The sequence below is a fragment of the Peromyscus maniculatus genome, chromosome 21, assembly GCF_049852395.1.
Source record: "Peromyscus maniculatus bairdii isolate BWxNUB_F1_BW_parent chromosome 21, HU_Pman_BW_mat_3.1, whole genome shotgun sequence".
NCBI classification, from domain to species: Eukaryota; Metazoa; Chordata; class Mammalia; order Rodentia; family Cricetidae; genus Peromyscus; species Peromyscus maniculatus.
Window position 1 is genome coordinate 61171453 of NC_134872.1, and position 27185 is coordinate 61198637.

At 41.0% G+C, this 27185-nt stretch overlaps 1 protein-coding gene across 1 annotated transcript in view; it reads right to left on the reverse strand.

The window, feature by feature from the left end:
* Col19a1 (collagen type XIX alpha 1 chain) overlaps positions 1-27185 on the reverse strand; it is a 335394-nt gene that overhangs the window by 37723 nt on the left and 270486 nt on the right. Inside the window, exons 20-38 of the mRNA XM_076557961.1 lie at positions 26985-27020; positions 26833-26886; positions 26071-26124; positions 24581-24634; positions 23815-23904; positions 22217-22261; positions 22030-22107; positions 17516-17551; positions 17356-17409; positions 17215-17268; positions 15821-15862; positions 12201-12305; positions 11887-11940; positions 11585-11638; positions 7106-7159; positions 5701-5754; positions 2465-2509; positions 438-488; positions 308-352 (exon numbers count right to left, since the gene is read on the reverse strand). Of these exons, the coding sequence (XP_076414076.1) occupies positions 308-352; positions 438-488; positions 2465-2509; positions 5701-5754; positions 7106-7159; positions 11585-11638; positions 11887-11940; positions 12201-12305; positions 15821-15862; positions 17215-17268; positions 17356-17409; positions 17516-17551; positions 22030-22107; positions 22217-22261; positions 23815-23904; positions 24581-24634; positions 26071-26124; positions 26833-26886; positions 26985-27020 (1059 nt within the window). The remainder of the gene's footprint in view (positions 1-307; positions 353-437; positions 489-2464; positions 2510-5700; positions 5755-7105; positions 7160-11584; positions 11639-11886; positions 11941-12200; positions 12306-15820; positions 15863-17214; positions 17269-17355; positions 17410-17515; positions 17552-22029; positions 22108-22216; positions 22262-23814; positions 23905-24580; positions 24635-26070; positions 26125-26832; positions 26887-26984; positions 27021-27185) is intronic.

The window sequence follows — 27185 nt, forward strand, 5'->3', positions numbered from 1 at the left end:
CACACACACACACACCATTAAAAATAAAATAACTCTAAAGAAACAATATGGTGCTATTTCTATGACCATGATTGGATGTTGGTTTAGAATTTAGATTGACAATGAAAAAAAGTAAGACTGCTATGCTAAATATTTTCCATTATTGAGGTTTTATGCATTTTTTCTTTTATTCAAATTGGTTTCCCTTATTTACTCCTTCTGTAAAATTCAGTTTCATTTGTGACTTTCAGGTTTCAGTGAGCTTGAGAGATTCCCCCCATCATTATTGTCCAGCTAAAGCAACTTGAAGATAATCATCTATACTTACAGGGGGGCCCGGGGGTCCTGGGTAACTGGGAACACTCACTCCTCCCTTCAAAAGAAGAGAAAGCAGATGGGAAGAACTTATAGAAGCCTGTGAGTGGAAAGTGATCATAGGGAATTAGACATGTAGATACCTGGATTTTATATAAACTGCCCATGCCATTTCCTTCATTGACTGGGACACCCTTAGGGGAGAAATAAGAGGCAGAAGTTAGCATTTTGAATGTCAGTCATTTTACCGAATGATATTCTTCCTATATTAATTTTTACTTACGTTTTTCTATTCCATACTTCAAGTGAATTTAATACAATAAACAATATCATAGCGCTTCAATGTTTCAAAACGGGGAGACAGGGAAAAGGAACCTGTGCTATGCCCAGAGCACATGGATGTTTCCAGTTGGGGTTTGAATAGTGTTTAAGCCTGCAGATGAGGCACTAATGCATTCAGGAAAAAAAATATTATTTGCTCATTAAAATTCAGTTTCTGAATTGCCAATTTCCTGTGTTTCCAGCCTGCTGACCTGCAGGCAGCCGTGCAGCAGGGCTGATGAAGATGTGAACAGGGAACAATTTGGCCACTGCAAAGTGATGTTTTCCCACAGTCTCTTCAAACCAAACAGAAAATGAAGGTGAATCGGAGGACAACTTCATTCACAATCCTGTGTGGATATTTCTACAAAGACACCCTTAATAACTGGGGAATGAGAGCTTGCTCCCCTCCACCCCCCCACAAAACAAACAAACAAACAAACAACCTATATGTGAATATGGAGCACAAAAAGAAAACTCATTGTTCAGTTTGAAAATTTCCATCCATGTTAGCATTTGAGGGAAATGCACAAGAGACTTTCAGTTTGGAATCGCTTAGAAAGGATAACAGATCCTTAGATTAAATATCCAAGAGTGTGTTTTCATTTTTTTTTTTTTTTTTAGTATCTCAGATACCAAAAACAAAGAAGCCACCATTTCGTTACTGCTTGGGGATAATGGTGGTGTGTCCAGCGAGCACAGTTCACATGCATCTTCAAACAGCAATGATGGAAGAAAACACTCTGTCTGTTTATCCTTTTATTGTTTCTTAATTCATTTGGTAATAACCGAACATGGGCTGTATTATAGTATGCTATGCCCTGAAGAGATGTAAGAGACTTGAGAAACTTCTAAGAAAGTTTCCTAGAGAAAATATATAATGTGTCTCAAAAAATGAATCATTTTGGAAGAATCTAGAGACAAGAGGAAGATTTCTTAAGCCTGATAGAAAAACACAGTTCTCTTGATACATATTTCTTTTTTACCAGTGAAGTGAGGAGCATATTTTAGAATCAGAACTCCATGAATTTTTTGTCTTGCTCTTTGTGAAGGAAGACTCAGATGAAGAATGTGTTTAAAACAAGAGAGAGCCAAGCAGTTAGTTTGTGTGCAAAGTGTGCAACTGCACACACTCACAACATATGTTTTAGTTTTCAGAAAGCTACCATGCGTCTCTCTCCTCAGTTTGGCTTCTTAAATTCCTAAGAAGCAATGCAGGAAATAATGGATGTGGACCTCAGCTTTGCTGCGATTCAATCATGGCCCCACACGAGGGCAGACTTGCCACAGAGAGAGGCCTCTCTCCTCTCCACAGCTTCCCTGAAAGAGTGCAAGTCTGTGTAGACCATTCGGGCAAACATCCAGGGCTCTTGTGCATTTTTCTCGCTGCGCACCATGGAAGTAGAATTTCCTCACGTCTTAGACATCACTCATGGGGTGAACACACACAGCATCTTTGAAAGTCCAAATTGCATGGCTATAAAAGGATGTCCTTTTAAAGGCCTTTTATTTTCTGAGAAGGTATATGGTAGTCAAATGATTCTCCATCCTTGCAGGAAGTCTAGAGTCAAGCCAGTGTGGAGCCATGCATACTGATTTCATGGAAGGGTAGTTCATAATATACAAACAAATCTGAACACTACACATTGTAGCTGAGCTGAAACAGGAACAAACTAGGTTTACCTAATGCTGCATTGTCTGTCATTTACACAGACACACACACACACACACGCACGCACGCACGCACGCACACAGGAAACTCAGAAGACATAACTTTGCAAGCATCTTAAGCAATGTACTTTATGAGTCATAAATACACAGAATTAAAGTTTAAACCTAAACAACTCACAGGGGGTCCAGGAGGTCCAGGTTTCCCAGGGGGTCCCTCGCTGCCCTGCAGGAGATACACAAGCCCAGATGAATGGCTTGGGCATTTTCACTCCAGATTTGTGAACCAGGTTGTTCAAAGAGCCATCTCCTAAAATTACCATGGCTGTCATGTTGCTTCAGCCTTGCATTCTTTTTCTGCCTACCTTATTCCTTGACCCGGTAAAATACATTTCCCCACTCCAGGACAGTGAATACCTGTCTTCAAGCTGGATTCTCGCTGTGTGAGCTCTAGGGAAGGACTCTTAATTTCACTGGGGATAGACAAGCTAGGTGATCTGTTCTGGGCTTTGAGTACAGTAGGGGTATTTTGTCCTTCTATGTGCACATGGGGAATAGGGTAGAGCTCATGTGTAGATTGCAGGCACTGAATGTGGCTCTCTGGACCAGCCTTCACTCTTGGCTTCACCTCCACCACCTTCAGCCTTTTAGAACCAGAGAGAGCATTCTAGCAAATTTAACCAAAGTATCAAATCACAACCTTTGCCATATCTGTTGGTTAATATCTAACTTGACACCCGAGTGAGACGTGTCTTACTGAGACATGGAAACTACTTTGGTATGATGCTGTTTTAGGGAAATGGTCTCTTAATTTAATTTATTGCTACAATTTCTATAACCTTAGGTTTCTGCTTATAGGAGACATAAATTTAAAAAAACAAAAAGGGACTACAATAATTACTTACTATGGAACAACAACTATTCTGTGATTTTGAACTGAAACTTGAAAACTGATTTCTACTAAGCACAGAATCCTTACCAGTTCCTAGTAAGCAATTATTGCAGCCCCCCTGGCGTCTCGCCAGCTGTTCCTATAAGTGAGCATTGTTTGTAGAATGGTGTCTTTCATAGCATGCTCTATGCTGTGTTTATCAGGGACAGTGACAAGACATGGTTAATTGGCAGAGCACCCAAAGGGACTAACACCCACTGTCCAGGAATTCTGAGGGATGTTACTCTTCTTCCAGAATCCGGCTGAAGATTTTATTTCAACACTCCTCTGTTTTCTAATAGCAAACGGAAACACCACAAACCACAATGTATTTATCAATACAAATAAACTGTAAAGTCTCTCACGCAATGTACTGCCTGAGAATGCATGCACTGAGTAAGCATGCTGTATCTTCCCCAAACTGCTCTGATGGCCGCTGTCTCCCTAAGACACCCCTGTGTTCTGCTGACTGCTGGCAATGTCCTTTAGAGCATTACATCACAGTTCTCATGAGTCAACAGTGTGTGCCTATTGAGAATACTTCTTTTCTTTCCTCCTGGCACAATTAGAAGTCATATTCTCATTTGTGCCCTCAAGCTCATTTCACTGTGGAATTCCCATTAACTTCAAAGGCCAATCTAGGACATAATCATTTTCATAGAAAATAGAGAAGAAAAAAAAAAAAGGCTGGTGGAGTGGAGAAAGATTCTTGAGATATTAACAGGACAAAAATGTGCTGTGGCTCTCTAGAACAAGCACATTGTTTCATTTAAGTGTCCTGGGGATGTTTTGCTCCTTGACACCACCATGCTCCATTTTGCTCAGGGAGCTGGCATCCTGGCAAATGTGCAGGAGATGCTTAAGTAGCTTATGTGGTCCCTTGGCACTTATTTAATTAATCTGAATACTTTTAACTATTTCCCCATTTGTTAAGGCTGTGCCTGGACTGTCATTGCAAAGCCACTTTCAATCTTACACCAGGACAGCTTGAAACACTTCTGTGCTGTTGGTCTTCCCTCCCAAACACAGCACATACGTCCAGCTGGGAGCTGTGGTAGTTAATCTTCATGGTCGAGTGGATGAGATTTAGAATCACCATGGAAACATACCTCTGGGTGTGTCTGTGAAGACATTTCCAGAGATGTTTAGCAGAGCTGGGGAAGACCCACCCTGCATGTGGACATCGTTGTCGCACCGGCTAGAGTCCCGACTAAATAAGAGAGGAGAGCACCAGCATTCACCTCTTTCTGCTTCTGCCTGCAGAATCAGTGTGACCTCAAGATCTCCTCCTTCCATGACCTTGCCAGTGTGATGAACTGCAGCCTCCAAATGTAAGCCAGAATAAACCCTTCCTACTTTTGGCTGTTTTCTCGGATGTTTTGAAATAGCAACTAAAGTAGCCAACATACTCTTCTTCCCAAGGAGCATGTTTTTAGTGAATTCCTACTGTGGCCTTCTAGGGACAGCATTTCCAGATTGTCTCATAAGACCTTTGGTTATTGTTTATTGTCTTTACAGCCAGTAAGGCATCTGGAGCCAGAGAGCTTGTTCAGAATGTTTGGGAACTTCTCCCCCAAACCTATAGCATGAATCCAATTCACAGGGTGATGAATTAGATGGGCCCTTTGGGAGACAGTTAGGTCACAGGGTGGAACTTTCGTGAATGGGATCAGTGCCCTTATAAAGAAGCCCAAGGGAGCTGAGTTACAGTTGAACTTCACAAGGACTCATTTAGAACATGCCCTTTGTGAACAAGAAGATGGGCCCCGCCAGCTGCCAAACCCATCAGTGCTTTGGCTGGGAACTTTGAGACTGTGTGAGATGCGGTTTAGAGCCAATTTATAATATTTTGTTATAAAAACCTGAAGAGATGAAGGCTGAGCCGTAGCTGGAGCTCTCTGATCCATTCCAATCCATTTTATCTGTCTATATCTCTTTAGGAGACTAGGACCAGTCATTTTTCCACTTGGATGGATGTTCGAGCCTCTGTATCCAGTTTGGATTTTCTATACCCCACCCCTGTGTCCTCTCATCTTACTTTCCCCTAGGAACACACCTCCTGTGTTCAAACCCACTCTTAGACCAGCATCTTTACCAGTGCACCTCATGAATAACCACTTCCCAACACCATTTGCTCTTGTAGACTGCTCTTTTTTTCCCCTCCACTTTTCTTTATTAAGAAATTTTCTACTCACTCTACACACCACCCACAGATCCCATCTCCTCCCTCCTCCCATCTCCCAGCCCTCCCTCCCAAGCCACCCCACATCCCCACATCCCCCAAATCAAGGTCTCCCATGGGAGTCAGCAGAGCCCGGCACACTGAGCCTAGGCAGGTCCAAGCCCCTTCCCACTGTACCAAGGCTGTGCAAGGCGCCACACCACAGGCACCGGATTCCCAAAAGTGTAGGCTGCTCTTGGCAGCATGGATCTCTCAGTAAATGGTCCCCCCTTAACCCTAACCCAGGCCTCATTTTCCTCTGTACCTTGTCACCTTTTGCTCCAGTGGGACCAGGGTGTCCAGTTCTTCCTGTTAAGCCCTGTGAAATGGACAGCTGAGTTTGTTATAGAACCAACAAGTCAATGGTCAAAAGGTGTTGGGAGGTGGTTGCTAAAACTTACCCATTTCAAAGGTCATTTGATCCTAATTAAATCAGTTCTACAAGCTTATATTTCTTCGGGCTGATACAGCAGCTGTATTCTCCTGATAAGCCTTTGGAAGGGTAAAATTTCTGTCTGTGGGTTTTTTTCACCTTGGCCAACCACATTTAATGACCTTAATTGGAACCTTTTGACACACTTAAGAATTTAGTCTTGTTGTTTAAACGGCAATTTACATAACATTATGTCTTTCTAAATGAGGTATAATTTTGGTAGCGATCAACATTTTAAATACTCTAAGACTGGGCAGAATTAACAATGTGCATATTGAGTTATGTGATCTGTGTTGTTAAAGGGAAAACAAAAAATAATTTTAATTCCTTTTGGAGAATAGAATTAGCAGTAATTCTTGTGGTTTCTTTACCAGTTCTCTTTCATACTTTTAAGTTATACTATATAGGTTTGTTTGACATGCTGAGGGGCAGGCATAAATGAAAAACTTTTAATTATGGCAAACCCGTGTTTCAAAACATTAGGGAATGATCACACTCTTATTTAAGAGATAAAAATAACTTACTGGCATAGAACCTTTAAGAGGAGGAAGAGACAGAGAAGTAAAGATATCAACTGGGTGGAATTAATTTAGCAAGGAAAACACATTGTTTGGGACCAACTTATACAAACATTGTTGGTCTGAAACTCAAGTGTGATTGTGTGTCCTGTGTTTTATCTGGCAACTGAACTTTAGGATTGCTTAGAATTAAACACTAAATAAGAGATTGGGTTTGGCCGGTAGGAACTGATAACAGATTCTGTTCCAGGAAAACAAGATAACCCAAAGGCCATATTGCTGTGCTCAAGGGGCAGTGAAACAGATTTTTTAAAATTCAGATATAGGAATAAAGCAAATTAAAGCTGATAATCTTTGGCCTGTTATTTTTCTTTAGAAAATTCTCAGTTTATGTCGCATCTGAATCTCTCTTCCAAGGTTAGTACCAAAATTTATCACTAAGGGGAGAATGCACTTGTGTAGCCACCCAGTTTCTGTTTCCAATAGAGTGGGAGGATGCTCTTTGGCTTGGCAAAAATTCTGACAAGAAGTCTCCAGGACACTAAGCAGGCTTAACTAATCTTAGATGAAAGTGGAGGTGCTGAGGGAGGCTGTTTCTAGGCAATGGCTGATCTACAAAGAGATATGGAACATAGAAGGCACCAGGAATATTATTAATACACCTTGTAGCATGTCTACAGGTATGACCTGTGAGGAGAATAGTCTTATCGAATACTTACAGGGGGTCCAGTTGGGCCAGGAGCTCCTGAGAGGCCAGGAATTCCTTGAAGACCCTGAAAGAAACAGTTCCCATCATAAAGTTTATCGTCAGGAACAAATAATATTTGCAATTCAAATATTTTTATTATTAAAAATTAATCATAGAATTTAACTAATCGAGAAACTTAATATGTACAACCTATAAATATCTACTTAATTTAAAAAGTTATCTGTATGGTGTTTGTCTAGATGTATGTCTGAGTACCATATGTGTGCCTGGTGTCTTCAGAGGCCAGAGGAACTGGAGTTACAGATAGTTGTGAGCCACCATTTGGGGGGCTGGGAATAGAACCTGGGTTTTCTGGAGAGCAGAAAGTATTCCAAGACATCTGAAAGACCAGAGACATCTCTCCATTTCCTAAATATTGACTTCAGACAGTAAGGGTGATAAACTAAAATGCCATGGCATGGAGTCTGTAACAAAGGTAATTTAATCTGGTGATTCATAGACCATTTCTGATGTTCTACACCCACCAACCAGCAGTAGCATCATTGAGAGCTTTATACTACTAAAAGCTGGAAGTACAGGCTTTGGGTTGGTGCAGTGCCAGTAGAGATCCCCCTGGTATCTGCAGCAGCGTTTTCTAGTAACACATAAACACATAAATACTTCCACAGCAGAGTGTGATGTTCTGATAGAATGGAGAACACAGACCAGACCCGTGTGAGTTTGTGTCAGAGTTGGCTGTCAGGTGCATTTACTGCCAACCCTAGTGAGTTTTCCAGGATTTTCAGAGGTTTTCTAGGGTTTGGATTGTGGGCCATGCATAATACTATCATTACCACCTCAGGGTGTTGTGGAAACAGGTATGAGTTTTAGGATTTTTATGGTTCTTGAGTCTTTACCAATTTTTCTATAGGCTGTTTAGATCACTTTTTAATGAGAGAAAATAAATTAGTCACCCCTTTATGGTTTCAGATTAACATGAAATGCGTCAAGTTCTAGACTGAAAGGCTGGGGTTGTAGCTCAGTGGTACAGCACTTGCCTAGCGGTCACAAAGCTCAGGCTTTGTTCTCCAGCAGTGTAAATACCAACCAACCAAATAAGCAAGCAAGTGATCAAACAACAAGACCCAACTTCTGGATGGAATGGTCCCATTCTTTCAAGATTTAATCTCCTTTATCGGATAAAGTATTCTTTTTACACTGCCTTAATTTATTTATTTTCAGAGAACTCCTCCTACCACTTTTAAATGATAAATTTTTACACTTTTAAAAAGGGACTGTGAAATGACTCTGGTAAAGTGGCTGCATCTTTTATGAGACGTCAACAGGACCGATCTGGATCATGGTTCTTTGTACCAATAGGCTTAAGAACAAGCTCTGTGTGTCTAATACCAAATGAGACCACATGTCATTTCAGGTTTATTTATGAGGTGCTGTGGTGGTTTGAAAGAGAATGGCTTCCAGGGGCTCATATATTTGAATGCTTGGTCCCTAGTTGATGGGTAGTGGAACTGTTTTGGAAGGATTAGGAGGATTGGCCTTGTTAGAGGAGGTGTGTCACTGGGGGTGGGGTTTGAGGTACCAAAAGTCCATTCATGTCAAGTCTTCCTCTCTCTGCCTTGTGCTTGTAGATGATGGGCAAGCTCTTAGCTACTGCTCCAGCACCATGCCTGTCTGCCTTCTGCCATGCTACCCATCATGATGATTATGGACTTACTCTTTGAAGCAGTAAGCAAGCCCCCAATTATGTTTTTTTTTTTAAGTAGCCTTGGTCATGGTGTCTCTTCACAGTAATAGTAACTAAGACAGGGATGATGTGAAGAAGAAATACTCCAAGAATCTCCTAGAGTGTGCTGGAATAATACATCTTGGGAAAAGTCTTTGTGTATTTGTTTTAAAGAACATAGTTACTCTTTCTTCAAGATTGTATCAACCCTTTTGGCTTACTGTATGTATGCACATATGCATACATGTGCAAGTATGGCCCATTCATGTTACTATGATGAACTGACTCTCTTCATTTTCCTGTCATTACTTTTACGAGTTTATAAACAAATTTATAATTTTGTAAGCGGAAAGGAAAATTTTCCATTGGGAATGGTACTTTTCAATGACTGAAGCTTATGCACATGTATCATAAATTTCTTTATCTTAAAACATCTACATTTCCATATTTTTCTGCATGTACCTGTTTCAGATATGCATAAGCATATTTCTTCCTCATTTTGCTACTTAGAATCTCAACTTTGAGTCAGCCAAGAGACGCTGAATGAGGTTTTAGGTTGTCTAATTTGTAAGCATGGGACTCATTAACCTTTGATGACTGCATTAAACTTTAAAATAGACCCCGCTACATAAGTAAAAAGCATGGCTCTCATCAGTCTCTCTCTCTCTCTCAGCTCCCTGAAATTGTGTAATAAGAGTGAAAGGTGCTATGGAGGCCTAAAGGGTGATAAGACGATTTTGTAAGACAAGATGGCCATTAAAAAAGACAGACATTCAAGACTAAGTCAAGTTAAGCACATAGTGCCCAATTCAAACACAAATTAAAATCTATTGCATAGGTATTCAGCCGCCATTTGTATACTTTATGGCGAATGGTATTTTCATGTCCCGCTTGTCATTTATTATCGTAAAATATTATATGGAGACATAAAGTTCAAAAAAGAATTTTCCCTGGCTAGGAAGGGCAGGGCTTGTGCTCTGTTAGCACTTTTACACGTTGATGCTGAGTCATCCGACACATGTATGCGAAGAACCTGGAGGAAGCCACTTTTCAAAGAACAACAAATGAGTGATTCCTCTAACTTAATAAATTTAATGGAAGATTATAAAGCTAGAGCTCTAAAAGATTTGCTCTTCCCTGTGTACCTCTTCCACTGAATGCATGTTTGTTAAGAGAGTACAGTCTGTTGGCTAGTTAGTTAACATTTTATTCACTTAAACAAATCCACAAGGTATGTAACTAAGGTATTCTCTGAGTCCAAGTAGATAATGCAATTATGTTTGCTGTTATTGATCTGTGTGGAAGACAAAAGGTATACTGCCTTGTTCCTTTCAAAAGGCTGGACTGAGTCAGTATGTTGGGCCAGGTTTATTCATATTATGCTTATGATGTGGAGGACAAGGGAAAAGAGCCTCCCGAACTCGAGTCCTCTGCAGAATTTTGTGTGGTCCATGTCAAAGAGTACACAAAGTGTACCTAAGAAAGAACACACTAAAATATCAATGAATATTAACCATGGGTTCAGCTCACCAAGACAGCAAAATACCTCACAGAATCAATAAAATTTAACGTCTAGTGATTTTAACAGAGTCACTTACAAAAAGCTCAAATTGCGATTATTTCTCAATCTTTTTTTTTATTACCTTCTCATTTGCCTCTAAAGCCCACGTCTTGAATCTGCCTGCCTGTTAAAGCCCATTACTGTGCTTATACTTTACTGAAACCTTCTGTGGAACTCCAGGAAGCAAAAGCTCATTAATTCTTACTTGTTTTCAAATACAAAAATGCCTTTAATGTTTTATTTATAAATGAAAATAAATGTCGTATTTCTTATTCTTTAATTTTTAACTTGGAAAACAATCCCAAGCAAATCTTAAAGGTTTCTAGAACACAATGAATATCAATAAAAACAATAATAAATGATGATAACTTGTAATGTGAAATACAGTTCTAACCAGGAAAATAGATCTATTTTATAGTGTCATCATTTCCCACACAACCATCAAGGTTAATATATGCCAGATGGCTTTCTTACTTTCATTAAGAACTATTAGCACCCAAAACAGTTTAAACTAACAGCAATTCATCATTCTAATTGGTTTTTCTAAGAGTTAATGTGAATTATGCAGGGCAAGAATGATATCCTGAGCATCACTGTGGCTTACAGTCAGAAAATCACTCATTGTCTCAAAAACACATTTGAGCTGGGTGCTTGGTCCTGGGGTGGGTGAGCTGTTGACCTGAACTAGTCTGCATAGATCCTTAGCACAGTTTATTTCTCCCAAGTGGTTGGAAGCCGAGCAGAGACATAGAGAAACCAAAATTGTTAACATTCAATCACAGTATAGAGTTATCCCCTGGCTCTTGGCTGGGCTCTGGAGCTGCCCTTAACTCTATGCTTGCACAGTATACATAGGCTTGCATAGTATATTCTTCCCATCTCTTTGCTACCCTGAGATTTCTGTTTGTGAATTCACTCTTCTTTCTTTTCTTGTGAGAACTAAGATAATTACCTGCTACCTGAAAATGGAAACCCCATAACTTTCATATTAATTATTAGCCTTAATTTTGTGTCTCCACATCCAGACCACTGGAGATAAATGTGCATCTATAATTACCAAAGTGTGTTATTTTAAAACATCTAACTATACTTGGTTTCCAATGGTCTTAGTATCAAACATGCATTAGTGAAAACTCAGTGTCTTTCCTTCATTGAATCAAGTAGAGAGAAGCAGCAGCTGACTGTTTTATCAGAGAGTCTCTTACCTCATCGCCTTTCTCCCCATGAACTCCAGGGTATCCCCGCTCTCCTTTGCTTCCCTAAAAAGACAGTAGCTTTAGCTGATGCTGGACCATTTCAGTATTGTTTGAAACAATAGAAATAATCTCCCATCAGAACACTTGGGGTATGTCATTTGGACAGGGTCAGGGAATAAACCAATAGCACCATCTGCTAATGGCCTTTGCCCCCACATTGCCAAATTAAGTTTCATACGGAGTAGTGCATTTAAAAAAATGGGATTCTCTACTTTTCATATAGCTGAGAATCTCAAAGAAGACTTCCTTACCTTTGGTCCCTCTCTGCCTGGGACTCCTGGAGGACCCCGTGGCCCTACATCGCCCTGGAAGACAGAGGAGTAACAGCTGCAAGAGGTGTGTGCACACTCAGTGGGTGTGCACACTCAGGGGGTGTCCACACCCAGGGGGTGTCCACACTCAGCGGGTGTCCACACTCAGTGGGTGTCCACACTCGGGGGGTGTCCACACTCAGTGGGTGTCCACACTCAGTGGGTGTCCACACTCAGCGGGTGTCCACACTCAGGGGGTGTCCACACTCAGTTGGTGTGCTGTAGGACCCACAGGCACGCCACAAGCCTCTCACCTTCCTGACTGCAGAGTCGTATTTCCCAGGTTCCCCGGTGCCTCCTGCATCCCCTTTGCTGCTTTTCAGACCAGGGACATTGGCTTGACAGTTGCCACAGAAGTTCTAGAGCGTATAGAGACAACTTAACTGAGAGGTTCGCAAGACCTGTTTATGAAGCTGAGGTTTGATCTACTCGTCAGATGAGCAATTGTGAGGCTACTCTCCTTGCAGCGACTTGTCTGTCCAGTTTGAAAGATGGCTTTTTGAGGTAAACACTTGACAAGCCTAATCAGTAATCTTCGTTTATGATACTGGTGAACTTTTACTTAAAAACAAAACACCACACACACACACACATCTCTGATGCCATTTCAAAGGAAAATCCCAAATAAATAGTGAGGGTGGGGAATGTAATTTGATGACACAATCTGAATGTTAACTGTTTAGCACGTTTAGAAAGGGAAGCTGTGTGGAAGTTTGGGTTAGGCAGCAAGATCAAAGAGTCTATCAAAGTCATAGCCCAGGTCTGTGGAGTTCCAATGGGAAGAAAAGGGAGGGAGGAAAAATTTCTGATTGGAAAGCAGAGTGAGTCGGGGACACACCCCAGGGTCTGCTGACGTTTGTCACTGGAGGCACTCTTGGGAAGAACAGGAACTTGAGAGCTTTGGACCTGACCCAGGGTCAAATCCAAGAGGACATGGGAGACCTCAGTTGTAACACTGTTTGGCTGACTTCACAAGCTTCAGGAGATCTGCAAAGGCTCGGTTCTAAGTGTCTACACTCCTAAGACAAACCAAAGTCTTATCATGTAGCTGGGGAAAATGTCTGTGAAAAGCTTGTTTTAAAACAAAATATTGGAATAAAAATATGACCAGGAAAGACTAAGGACCACTGATGGAGGACACAGGTGACAGAGTGGGACAAAAGGAACTCCTGTTTTTCATTCTTTTCAGTAGTGGGAAGAATCATTGAACAGAAAAAGGAATGGAGATTTGCCGTTGATGATAAGACAGTGATAGAGTAAAGTCATTCATAACCAATATTTTTGACCCAGTAAATATCTGGTTCCCAGAAATTTATTTTTTAGCACATAACTTGGTGTGATGCTGAGAAGATTCTAAGCCAATTTGCCTCAGATATGCTGGATTAAGCTCTGCAATGGTCCTTTCTAGGGTCCAAATATGTTAAAAGATACCAGAATCATGTGTATAGCTGATCAAACAATTACATAACCTCGATCATTTCATGGGGCTGACACATTGATAGAAGAATTTAAAAACACACAAAAAAATCATAGAACCACCATGCAGGGGAGAAGGTGGGCCTCAAGAGAATCAAGAGAGTCTCCATATTTCAAAATGTATGAAAAAGGTGAAATATATATAATCAGCATATATAATATATATCAGTATATCTATTGTATACTGATTTCAGAAACATTTTCAGATAGAGGATTCCACTAATGATTTTAGCAAAATAGTAAAATAGGAAAAAAATTTTAAAAATGATAAAAAAAAATGACAACTGTTTTAACTCAACAGAAACTTCTTAGATCATTTGATCATGGTCTCATTTTCTTCAGTTAGATCAAGCAAGGGAAACTGATTTTAATACAGGTTCTTGAAATAAGGACTCAGTATTATTTTATAGAAATGATTAAGATGCATTGATCATTAGCCGATGCCCAGTCTCACTCTAAGAGGACCTGGCACCCAGGTTAACCTAGAGGGCTGGGAGGGATGGTTTGCTTTTCGCATGCTGGCAGCTTGCAAAAGGCTCCAGACAGGGAGCTTGAGTTAGTGGGCTGGGTTACAGGGTCAGGATTTAACATGATGTTACTAAATTGCATTCACAGGTCAATCTCTAAACCAATTCTTCAATTTGTGGTTTGGTTGGGGCTACTTGTTTCCCCCTTCTTCCATTGAATAAAGCTCTTTGGGGTCACCTGCCACACTTCCCTGTCGGCTTTCCACCAGTCCACTCTTTTGTGCGTCAGGCCCTGACTGAGCTGATTCTGGGATTGGAAGAGTAGTGTGACGTGTCAGAGGAGGCTTCCCTGGCAAGACTGCCATTCTCTCACACCCCTGAGACCCCCGAGGGCCTGGTTCTTCCCTTAGCAGAGTCCACTAAGGATGTTGTCTGTTCTGTGAGCCATCCTATATTCTGTCAGAACATTCAGTTCTGGTTAAGTATACAAATTTCTCATCCTTCAAGAATTCAAGTATCTACTTCCTACAATCTTCTCATTTCTAACATTATCGCTGTTTCAAAGAATCCGAGGCTTAATAACCAAGGACATGTATTTCTATGTCAACCTCACACTTTTTAGTTATGTGCCTGGGCAAATTACTTAGCCACTTGGGACTTCAAGTATCTTCAATGAATGAGAATTGCACTCCAGACCGAGCTCGTAACATTTTGGTAAAGACTAAATGTGAAAGAAATCAGTAAGGTGGCACTGACTGGCATATAATTATAATTCAATAGGAGAGCTCTCTGAAACCCTCACAAATAATCTGTATTATAAGAAAATGCTGCTTTTTTGAGTTCCTAATAACACCTCTAAAAAGTCTTGATATTAATACTTATATTTACATATTTTTTTCTTGAAAGTAGACCTTGTCTTTTGATGGATTCAATGCTACAACTCTTCATGTTTACATGTAAGTCATTAGGCAAATCATTAGAATAAGCACCAGTTGTATAAGTGAAATTACCTGTAAAGTGTGAGTGGTGTGTGAATGCAAACACGTTCTGTTCACCCAAATATAGGAAATTTCAGAGTAAAATGAAGGGCTACATTTTCATTTGGGTTCACATGCTCTTACTAGACTGCACAGAGACTACATATACATAGGATATTATCAGATCCCTCACTCTTACTGAGAAAACATAGCAAAGAATTTAAGAAAAAATGGTAGTCATAGTGTGTGTGTGTGTGAGTGTGTGTGTGTGTGTGTGTGTGTGTGAGTGTGTGTGTGTGTGAGTGTGTGTGTGAGTGTGTTTCTGCACAGTTAAGGCTGGACTGTAACTTGTCCTCCTGTTTCAACCTCTGAAAGGCTAGAATTTCAGGTGTGTGACACCAGGTTTAGGCCAAGCTACCTCATGGGATAGATAATCAGTAGTGATAATTTTTGTTTAGCAGGGTGACAGATGTTAGGGTGATTGTTGGCTTTGGAATTTTATAGCTCATTTTGTAGACTTCCATGATATAAAAACTCAGTCTGTAAGCTAGTGGCACTGATTTTTATCTGGAGACTGACCAGAGATGACAGGGTGGCAGACAAGCTTCAGGGCAGTGAGCCAGAGAGGGTAAGAGACAGGAAGAGAAAGCTATTGCTGCAGAGGAGGCAGGGTCTACTGAAAGGTATCGAGGATGCCACCCTTCCTGCATTTCCTCTCAATCCTGCCTTCCCCCATCTCCATCTCTACAATGTGAGAGCCAGAAGGAAGGGAGAGGTAAGATTGGTGTAAATGCTGCAAGTTATAACAAGGCATATGTGTCTTTCTGTCTTAAATATTGGCTAACATTAGAATTTGAATCGTTTTATTGGGCTGAGCAGTTCGTTAATTCTATCTTGGGTAGGAAGTTCCTTTTCTACACACCAATGTGTACTTCTTTTATAGCAAAAGAATACCTTCAGCAAGGCGCCAATGTCTCCCAAGAGAGGAAGTGCGATCTGTAGTTGAGAGAGAGAAACCCAAATCCATGGATATTCACATAAACATGAACACAATAAACATGAACAGAGAAGTGGATGAGTGTATTTTTTTTTCTTAAAGTGCCATGCTAATTGAAATTTGGGGATGGTGAGTCTCACCATCAGACCCACTCGCTTAGCTTTATGCTCCATGGTGTGAAACTTACACACAGTACTGGTAGAGCCAGAATATTAGAGTATTCACTGTTCCTTCACCAAGATCATGCAAGTTCCTATGTATCCTTGTTCTGATCATACACCTGGATTTTGGAGTTTCATGACATGGTAACCGTTATGATTTCCCTGTGTTGTTGGTTTTAAGTAATATAATGTATTATTTAATCATTTGTTAAAAGGAAATCCTTTTTTTACTAAGCGCATTATCAGGCTGCTGAGAAATATGAAGATTGTATGGTGAGTCTGCCTTAATATTAGCTCTTATAAAAGTTTTAAAGATACTTCAGTGAGGGACAAGACAGACACCTGGGGGAACGTGAGCTGTGTTTGGGCCACAGGTCCTAAAATGTCCTTTCAAAGAAACACTGTGTAAGCCGGAGTGACAGTCGACAGGATTTGAGACGAGGGGCACAGTGAAAAGTGATGGACTTAAAGGCTGGATAATGCTGCCGCATGCAGCTTCTAAAGGCTCAAAGACACAAGCCGTGTGGGAGGTGAGAGGGACTGGGAAGCCCCAGCGAGGGGCCAGCTTTGGATTTTATTATACACAACTCTTAATACAATGCCATGTGCCATATGGCCTCTCAAAAATATAAGTGTTGGAGCTGAGGCTATTTAAAGGGATTGACTGCCACTCATAGCAAGGTTTGACCTGAAATAACACTATGTAACACACGGTGAGCATCTAAATGCATTTTCTGAGATTTTTCAATCCGATTTTCATAATTTAATCATCTCATCTGTTCAGAGGCACTCAATCCATGGATATGCACCACATTGGAGGTAACTTACCTGCAAACTTTCATTTGGAAAAATGAAATTCATTTACTCACTAGCATTAGAAAGACGAGAAATTGTGGCTATCTGTTTTATCTCAATTTTCCATGGAACAAAGACATTAAATGCTAAGGTTCAGCCTGGGGCAAAATTGTACAGCTGAATTATACCCTTAGGAAATAAGTATTCATCACACACACACAATAATGCTGACCCAGCCTGAATTTTTCCCCCTCTACAAAATAATGGGGATAAACAAAATCACCAAGCAGTCACCGAGCATTGTAATTAGTTTGGACAGCAAAATTTGCTTGGTAGGCTGTTTGGCTTCTGGGTGCATTAAAGACACATAAATCAGGCAAAGCCCGTCTACATACCGGGTCACCTGGGGGGCCTGGGAGGCCTGGTTTTCCATCTCTCCCTGGAGATCCCTAAAAACAGAAGCCACTTATTCAAACCTCTGCAAGTTAGAGCAGATTAAAAGGGACATGGAATGGGAGTTGGGGAAAGGTCCTTACATCATTCCCTGGGGTCCCCGGAGTTCCTGGCAATCCAGGTAGACCTCGAGGACCCTAGAAAAATGAAGAAAAAAATGTTGTTTAGGATAGTCTTTTGAGTGATTTCTGGCAATCAAGAAAACTAAACTTATTTTGTGAGTGATTTAGTGACGTCACTTACCTGAATACCTGGCTCTCCTGCTGGTCCTTGGGAGCCCTGGGTAAAAAGAGAGAGAATTTTCCAGATTCTACCAGAGATGTTTATAAATGCCCCGTTGTTCACTTAGCAGAAAGACAGGGCTGGACACTTGCACGTTTTGAAAGCCCTGCCCATAGTTTCTGGAAAGCTCACCACGACCTCAAGCAGTAGTTGAAGAACCAGATATTCAAGGCTAGAAGTACAAGACTTTGCTCACACACTTGGGTGTTTCTTTCACTCCACTCTGCTGTTGCACACTCAGAAGTGTGCAAGCAATGTGTCCAAATCCTGTCAGACCAGAAACCAATTGCCCATGGGGCTCAGAGGCCTGGGCCTCCTTCCATTTCTTCCTTGACTAATTTTCCTCTTATTCATTTGTTTATCAATTATTTTTTATTTATTTTTTTTATTGAAAGTAGATTCTCCTCTTATACAATACGTTCTGACCACAGTCTCCTCTCCCTCCACTCCTCCCAGCTCCCCCTCATCTCTTCTCTCCCTCAGATCCACTCCCCCTCGCTTCTTCTTCAGAAAAGAGCAGGCCTCTACGACACAACAACCAAACAAGATACAAAAAGACAAGGTAAAATTCCTCAGATTGAGGCTGAACAGGGTGATCCAGCAGGAGGAAAAGAGTCCCGAGAACAAGCAAAAGAGTCAGAGACAATCCGGTTCCCACAGTAGAAGTCCCACAGAAACACCAAGCTAACAGCGGTTTCAGACACATGTAGGCCCTCCTTTTCCTCTTAAGAAACAGCAGGCTTCCACTAGTGTGGCTGGTGCGCAGCCTTGGTGCAGTAGGGAGGGGCTTGGACCTGCCTAGGCTCAGTGTGCCAGGCTCTGCTGGCTCCCCTTGGGAGACCTTGATTTGGGGGAGGTGGGGTAATTTGGTAGAGAGGGCTGGGGGGTGGGAGGAGGAAGGAGGTAGGATCTGTGGGTGGTATGTCGAGTGAGTAGAAATTTTTTTAATAAGGAAAAATGGAAAAAGAAGAAGAAAGAAAGAAACAGCAGGCCGGAGTGTTTAGTGGTGGGAGTAGATGGCTAACTAGCAGTACAGGGGTTATTTTCTACGTCTTGAATGCTGTGGTTTGGAATAACTCAAGTGAGGTTGAAGTTAACTAAGAACCCAATGACATTCATTGGTTTATGGATTATGTATATCTTTGGGGCATTGAATTTGTGGTGGTGCATGCCTTTAATTTTAGCACTTGGGAATCAGAGGCAGGCAGATCTCTGCAAGTTCTAGAGCAGCCTGTTGTACATAGTGAGTGTTAAGCCAGCTAGGACTACATAACAAGACCCCATCTTTAAAATTTTCTTTTAAGCAGTTGGCTGTAGCAGGAATCTTAAAAGTTCTTATTAATAAAATCAAACCCGAGGTCAGTTATTGGGGTCCATGCTGGTAGATCAGAGAGACAGAACAAGCCACAGCTATCTCACCGCGCCGGATCCTCAGCTGGTCTTGTTTCCTCAGACTGGAGGCTTCTGAGTCCTCATCCCAATGGCTCTCAGCTGAATTGCTACTCAAAAGCCTGAATGCTTAACCAGCCAAATTCTCCTAGTTTCTGGTCCTCACACCTTATATATCTTTTTGCTTTCTACCACTACTCCCTGGGATTAAAGGCTGGCTTTCTGGGATTAAAGGCGTGTCACCATGCTTGGCTATTTCCAATGTGGCCTTGAACTCACAGAGATCCAGAGGGATTTCTATCTCTGGAATGCTAGGATTAAAGGTGTGAGTGCCACCATTTTCTAGCCTTTGTATCTAGTGGCTGTCTGTTCTCTGACCCCAGATAAATTTATTAGAGTACACAATATTTTGGGGAACACAATACCACCACAGTTGGCACCAGCATTTGCTGGGTTATCTTTCTTATTTAAAAAATATGCGTAATATTGCTATTATCAGAGCCTTTTGTTGCCTTTTTATTGTGCCCCTAAGTGGTATTTTTCCCTATAAACTTGTTACCTCTTTAGTGAGTTATTGATATAATGTTTTATTATCTTTTAAAAGCAGTGAGTAAAGCAATGGGTTCCATTATGGCATTTTAAAAACACATGTTGCTCTTATGGGGTTCTCTCCCCCAATGCACTCTCCTGGCCTGTTTTCTTCCTGGTGGTCTCCATCCTCACCACAAGACATGCCTTCGACTTTCCTGTCAGATGTATTTCATTATTCTTTTTTTCTTCTCCTCCCATGGTTCCATTTCTACTTATGTGACTTACACACACACACACACACACACACACACACACACACACACACACACACACAGCTCTACATGGACTGTTTGTCTTTCTGAGTCTGAGTTATTTCACTTAATAGCATGATTCCCAGTTTAATCTATTTTTCTGCAAATGTCACAATTTCCTTTTCCTTGATGGGATGAATAAAATTCCTTGTGTATACACACCACATTTTCTTCATCTGCTGAGAAACCCTCCTGGCTGGTTCTATCTCTTAGCTATCATGCACAGCTAAATGTGAATGTGCAAGTCTCTTTGTGGTATACTGAGTTAGAATGTTTCTGGTGTATATCCAACAGTAGTATAGCTGGGCCATGTGATTGTTCTATTTTTAGCTTTTGAGAGACCTCCTAGTGATTTCTGTAGACACTGTAGTAGTTTACATCCACACCAGTAGTGGATAAGAATTACCACTTTCCTCATAGTGGTACCAATATTTGGCTTTTGTTATAATGATAGCTTTTTGTCTGGCATAAGATAGAATCTGAAAGGTTTTTTTAATGTTTATTTTATTATTTGAAGTGTGTGTGTGTGTGTGTGTGTGTGTGTGTGTGTGTGTGTGTGTGTGTGATGCATGTGTACATGCAGGGGAGTCTCGGTGTTGGATCCCCCGGAGCTGGAGTTACAGGATGTTGTGGGTTACCTGATATGGGTGCTGAGAACTCACTTCCTTGGGAAGATCATACAGTTCCAGCTCTGAACTGATGAGTCATCACCCCAGACCCAAATGCAGCTTTCAGTTGTATTTCCTTGATGGATAGGGATGTTATCCAATTTAAAAGCTATTTTTTGGCTATTGTATTTCTTCTGTTAAGAACTATTTAGTTCATTAGCCCATTATTGATGGAAAGAGTTAAAGGATTTTATTTATTTATTTATTTACTTATATTTATTTTGGGCTTTAATTCTTGTATGAAATACTTAGCACAAGGATACCATCATTGCCATCCTCTACAGTCTGGCGGTTGCTTCCTCTGTGGTACAGAAGCTTCTTCTTCTTTTTTTTTTTTTTTTGGTTTTTCGAGACAGGGTTTCTCTATGTAGCTTTGCGCCTTTCCTGGAACTCACTTGGTAGCCCAGGCTGGCCTCGAACTCACAGAGATCCGCCTGCCTCTGCCTCCCAAGTGCTGGGATTAAAGACGTGCGCCACCACCGCCCGGCCAGAGCTTCTTAGCTTCACATTCTCCCATTTATCAATTTTTAAACTTTCTATACTACTGGATTTCTTTTCAGAAAGTTTTTACAGAGATCTATATCTTGGTAAGTTTTTCTCATATTTCCTCTAGTAGTATCTGGTTTTATATTAAAATCTTTGATTTATTTTGACGATTTTTTTCTCAGGGTATGTGATACAGACCTACTTTCTTCTATATGTGATGATCTGTTTTTCCCAGCACCATCTGTTGAAGAGGCTATTTTTTTAGTCCAATGAATACTTTTGATACTTTTATGAAAAATTAGGTGGCTGTAGCAGTGTGGATTTATTTCTGCATTTGCTTTTCTATTCCCTTGGTCTACACATCTTTTCATGTGCCAGAACCATGCAGCTTTGACAATAGGGCTCTGTAGTATAAGTTGAGATCAGGTATTATATTTTTAGAACTGCTCTTTCTGGTTAGGATCGCTTTTGTTGGTTGGGTCTTTTGTGCCTCCATATGCATTTTAGTATTGGTTTTCCAGTTTTGTGAAGAGCAACATTGGAATTTTGGCGGCGATTACGTTGAGTGCATGGGTGGATTCTGGTAATATTGACAACTTTCTCATGGCATTAATTCTATCAGTTTATGAGCATAAGTGATGTGTCCAACCCCTGGTGTCTTCTTAAGTACCTTCAAGTTTTCACTGAACCTGTTTCTGACCTCTTTAGTCAGGCGAACTTTAAGTAGGTTCCCCCCACCTCCATGCCCAGTCTAATTGAGTGAGATTTTTTTTTTTTTACACTATTTCTTGTTAACTTTCTTAATACTATATAGAGAGTCTAGTACTTTTAATGCTTATTTTGTATTCTGTTACATTGTTGAAAATGTTTTACTACTCAGAGTTTTCCGGCAATGTCTTCAGGGTCTTTTAAGCACAGGGTTAAGTAGTCTCTAAACAGGGATGATTTGATTCTTTCCTTTCCTGTTTGTATCTCTATTTGTTTCTCTTTTCTTATTGCTTTATGTAAGACTTTGAGCACTGCACCGAATAAGAGTGGAGACACAAATGTAACCAACTGGGTCTCAGTAACTTGACTGAGTATCACTTACTGTCCTGCCGGGGATTCCTATCCCGGGCGGGCCTGTGTCCCCTGGGGAGCCGTGGATACCTGGCAGTCCTCTTTCACCCTGTGAAATCAAGTGCTCCTGTTAGTATGAGGCTCAAGACATGTGCATTTTTCAGTTGCATTTTCTTAATTGTTAATTCTCTTAAAAATTAGCTATGAAATCTATATACCTTTGGTCCACGTGGGCCAGGTGCTCCAGGATTTCCGTCTAATCCCTAAGAGGAAAAAAAAAAAAAGGTAAGATGATTACATTTCTTTTTGTAAATAATTTTAAAAAATGTAGAAATCATGCTACAAGCCATAGGATAATGTAATGGAATCCAGTTACTATGACAAAAGCGACTACCTGGAAGGGCAAGGACTTTTACAGAGGTCAAGCCATGGCTTAAGGAGTCTTGGTGATATTTTAGCTTTTGTATTTATGTTAGCTGGCTCCTGCAATGATTTTCTTATATTCTATGTATGCTTCCAAGAACTCCTAACAGTGTATTTAATATGAAATACTTCTCAAGCATCCTAGGCCACAATGGCACACAGTCTCCTGAATTAAGGTAAACACCCTTCTGGAGACACCACTTGATGCTAGGTGCATAACTTTGTTTCTTGTGCAAATGAAGCTCAGACCCTCCTTCCTCTCACAGGCCAAGTGTCATTCCAGAGCATTTGACTCAGAACAAAAGGGTTTTTTTGTTTTTGTTTTTGTTTTTGTTTTTTTTTGCATACCAGGTGCAGTGAAGCATTTGAGGCAAGATTCAGGGCAGAGTTGCTCAGCCAGAGGAGAAAGCAGCAAGCATTTGTAGCTGGATGGAATTGGGTGAGGAGGGTAGGAGAGGAAGGAATGAAATGGATGAAGGATCAGAAGATGAAGATGAGGTCGAGAGCAAAAGAGAGAACAGGAAGAGAAAGGACAGAGAGGAGCTGAGTGTGAGAACAGAAATGAAGCTGTGTAGAGAGAGAACTGACTCAGAAAAATAAAGTGTATGAACTACCCAGTTTTGTGTACATAAATTCATTTAATATTGTCAAAGATTGGATTATCAGCTGGTCATAGATTCTTCCCAGACCCTGGTAAAGGGCTATTGAGAGGCTGGACCCCCCCCCCCCCCATAGATCCCATTAAAGTCATAATTCAAAAACATGATTCATTATCCTTCATTTTACTGGAGTAAACCTCATATTAAGAACAGAAAGAAAATTTTAGACGGTTATAGATTTTCTATAATGAGCTCAAAATATAAGAGGTTTTATCTGTGAAATTAAACATCTAATCTTCAGAATTATCACCATTAATACTTGTTTAAAAGGGCAGGGGAATGGGCAAATCAAATGAGCATATTGGCTTTTGGGTTTCCTGGTGATACAGTTTCCCTTGTCTTGAGTACAGCATGGATCACACACACTTTCTATGAGTGATGGTCTGTGGTTATATCCTCAAATTCTGGAAGGGAAGTGTTGAGCGTGTGCTTTAAGGCAGTAGGCTAGGAAGGTCTGTGGCTTGCAGCCAGAGTTTAAAGATTCTTTGATCCCTAAGGAATCACTGCATAAGGTGCTGTGGCCTTTCAAACATCTCAGGTTATCTGTAAAATGTTGCCTGCTTGTGCATCTTCTGCAGCAGAGACCTCTTGGCTTCAACATTCAAATTATTTTAGCTTTATGAGTTGGGGTATAAGATGACTATTTCTTTTTTTTTGGTATCTTGAAACTGGGAGCCCAGAATTAGCAGCAAATGAACAGTCAGGGACAATCCCAGTAAAAGGGCAATACTTACTGGTTTTCCTGGGAGGCTTTTCCCTGGAGGCCCAGCATCACCCTTTGGACCTGGAAGTCCAGGAGGGCCTAGCCTTCCACCAGGATCTCCCTGTGGGAAACAAGATGAGATTCTTTCTTTCTCTGCTCAGGTTTAGGGCAGGAAGTTGGGAGACAGCAGTTTCCATTGCTTTATGTTGCCACAGACAGTCAAACTTCATCCTTATGTCCACTTCTGTACTGAGACCCTCAAAAGCATTTACCAAGTGCCTAGCCCACTCTAGGACCCGCCCTTGTTATTTTAAATACATTCGGGCTCTGAAATGAGTTCTGTTACATAAAGTTTAACAGTACCAGGAAACACAAACTTGTGCATAAACACGGGCACAAAGGGTGTGTCTATTCCTGAAGCTCTTTAGATGATCTCAATGCCCCTTTTTCACTGGGGATGATGCAATATTGATATGCTACATTCACACACATCCAAACAGGTCTTAAAAGGCAGAGAGACTTCAGAGAATTCATAGCTTGACCTCAGCCCTAACATCTTCATTTCCAAGCTATCTCATTTTACCATCTGGAGTTTTGGTGCCATACCCATGGCTGCAATGATGTGTGACACCAGGGGCACCATATCATAGTTTATATGAATGTCAATCCCCTGCACTGACAGATCCTGGGAGGCTCAAGCCCTCTGCTAATCTTTTGCTTCTCCGATGACTTTAGGATCCTTGGTTTCTTCTTCCTATTTTCTTACTTCCTATACAAAAATAAAGTCTAAACTGTACCTTCTCTCCTTTAATGCCTTGTTTCCCTGGGATACCATGTTCTCCTGGCAATCCCTAGAAAATACAGAATTAAAGAAAATGAGCAGTTAGGACATCTCTTAATGTAATAACAGTCTACCTTTGTAAGAGGACTGAATTTTGACATCTATCTAAAAAGTAATGTCGATTTTGGCCTGAGGAGAAATGTTATCTGAAGATATGTGACTTGTTGTCTCAAGCGAAGTCAATGGTTATAGTGGGAAACAGAAAAGAACTGGAATGTTCCACCCACACAGTTGCTAAGAGGAGGAGGGAGGGGGGTGGTTGGTGGTATCACAATCCAACTTAAGAAGTCAAGACATTTTATGTTTAGCTACAGTGGCTCTTTTCCTTTTGATTTTATTCTTTTTTTGTTGTTGTTGTTGTTCCTAGGAGTGACAGCTCTGTCTAACCAGAGGATTTTGTGGTTAATCTTGTGTTATTGCCAGAATTTTCTCTCTCTTTCTTTTTTATGATGTCCTTCCATGAGGTATCACCAAAGTGGTATAATAATTGGCCTGAAGGAGGAATAAAAAAACTGTTTCTAGGCTGGTGGTGGTGCACACCTTTAGTCCCAGCACTCAGGAGGCAGAAGCAGGTAGATTTCTGAATTCAAGGCCTGCCTGGTCTACAGAGAGAGTTCCAGGACAGCCAGGGCTACACAGAGGAGCTCTGTCTCCAACAAACAAACAAAAACTTTTTCGTACAGCTTGGCTGTTCAAATTAAAAAGCACACTATGATGCTAAGCACTCTCTTCCAGGAGGTTCAGGAAGTGAGCATGAGCAGGGAAGAGGTCACGGACCCAAGATGGTGAAAGGAGGAGAGATCTCAAGTCTGCCCAGCTAGAGTCCCAGTCATGGGCAAAGAGTCACTGAGAGCTGTAGCCAGGAATTGTCTCCATTTTGATCTGGTAAGCTCTCAGTTGATGGTAAGCTCTCAGTTCACATGGGGAGGCTAGGAGATTATCCAAGGGGTAGAAATTTTGGGGAACTGATGAAATACTGCTTCCAAAGACTATGAGGGTGTGGAGGGTGTGTGTACGTCTCTCTCTCTCTCTCTCTCTCTCTCTCTCTCTCTCTCTCTCTCTCTCTCTCTCTCTCTCTCTCTCTCTGTGTATGTGTGTGTGTAACCCATTTCAGTGACTGACTATCTTATAGTATATTGGAAATGCTTGCTGTCTTTCTTGATTTTTTCCTCTTATTTCTTTGGATATTTCTGGTTTCTTCTATTTTGCAGTAGTATTGACAATTGACAATTGAGTTAACTTGAGTTTCAAAGATTGGCTTTTTTTGGCTCCATTCCAAAGGACTTCCTAGTAGCACCCACCCCTCTATCAAAAGTGACTGATTTGGGTGGTGGCAGTGACCCATGTTTTTTGGAAATGTAGCATAATTCAGATCACTAGCTGAAGTTCTTTAAGACATATCCTAGTTTCAATTCCACTTCAAAATATTAAAGATATTATACATACGACATCTCCTGGTGGTCCTCTGGGCCCCATGGAACCTGCAGGTCCTTGCTGACCCTAAAATAGAAGATGACATATACTTTAACTTTGCATAAAAGTAGATTGTATCTGAATGTTGGTGAAATACTCTGTGCCCTGTATAGGGAAGAGACGGACTTCTCAGCATCCCACCTTTTGTGTATAGCACTGACATGTGCTCTGAGCTTAGCAAGAAGGCTTTGAGATGTTTCATTTAATGGCCCTGCTTTTATCAGCAGATAACTGGGTAACTGGCCTGATGCACTCACTTCCTGGGAGCGTTCCCTGAGAGTCTCTCTCACACCTCCCCCAACTGCTTTTTCTTGAGACACTCTTGGAGAATTCCCTCTGGGAAACTCAAGTATCTCAGGGATGCATAATTTTAGTGTAGAAACAGATCCTGAATCCTTTTCCTGCTAAGAATGTGGCACAGGGTCATAGATTTAACTGACATTGTTTACTCTGAAAGCTTTTATGGATGCTATTGTGAATTTGCTCTGAAACACAATTTTAAAATCCTTCTGTATACCAAAAAGCTCAGCTTCTGTGTTTGTAATAAATGCAGCCAGTGGTGATGGTGGTGGTGGTGGTGGTGGGGTCACCATGGAAACAAGATAAAAATCTCTGAGAACATCTGTGAAGAAAATGAGTGGTACACCAAAGCCTTTTTGAATACAGGATGGCTGTAATTCCCACATTATTTCCCAACAGTGACTTCTTATACACCTTAACATATGAAGTGCATACCTTGAGCCCTGGGCTTCCTGTTAAACCAGGGGGACCGGCATCTCCAGGTTCCCCCTAAATGCATGAATGGAAAGGAAAGTTAAATGTCACTATTATTTTCACCATCTCATTAAGGTTGCAATGGTGACTGAAAAAAGTGCCAGGGGAATTACCTTTATGCCTTGTGGTCCAAATAGACCGGGTTCTCCCTGTAAATAAAACAGTTGCGACATGGTTCATTCCTGAATCCAGATGGGGTCAGACATCTTGATACTTTAATTGACTCTCTACTAGTTAGCACACAACAAAGGTGGACATTATGGAAGCTGTGCAGTCGAGCAATGCTCACCCTAAAACAAGATTCAGAATCCTTA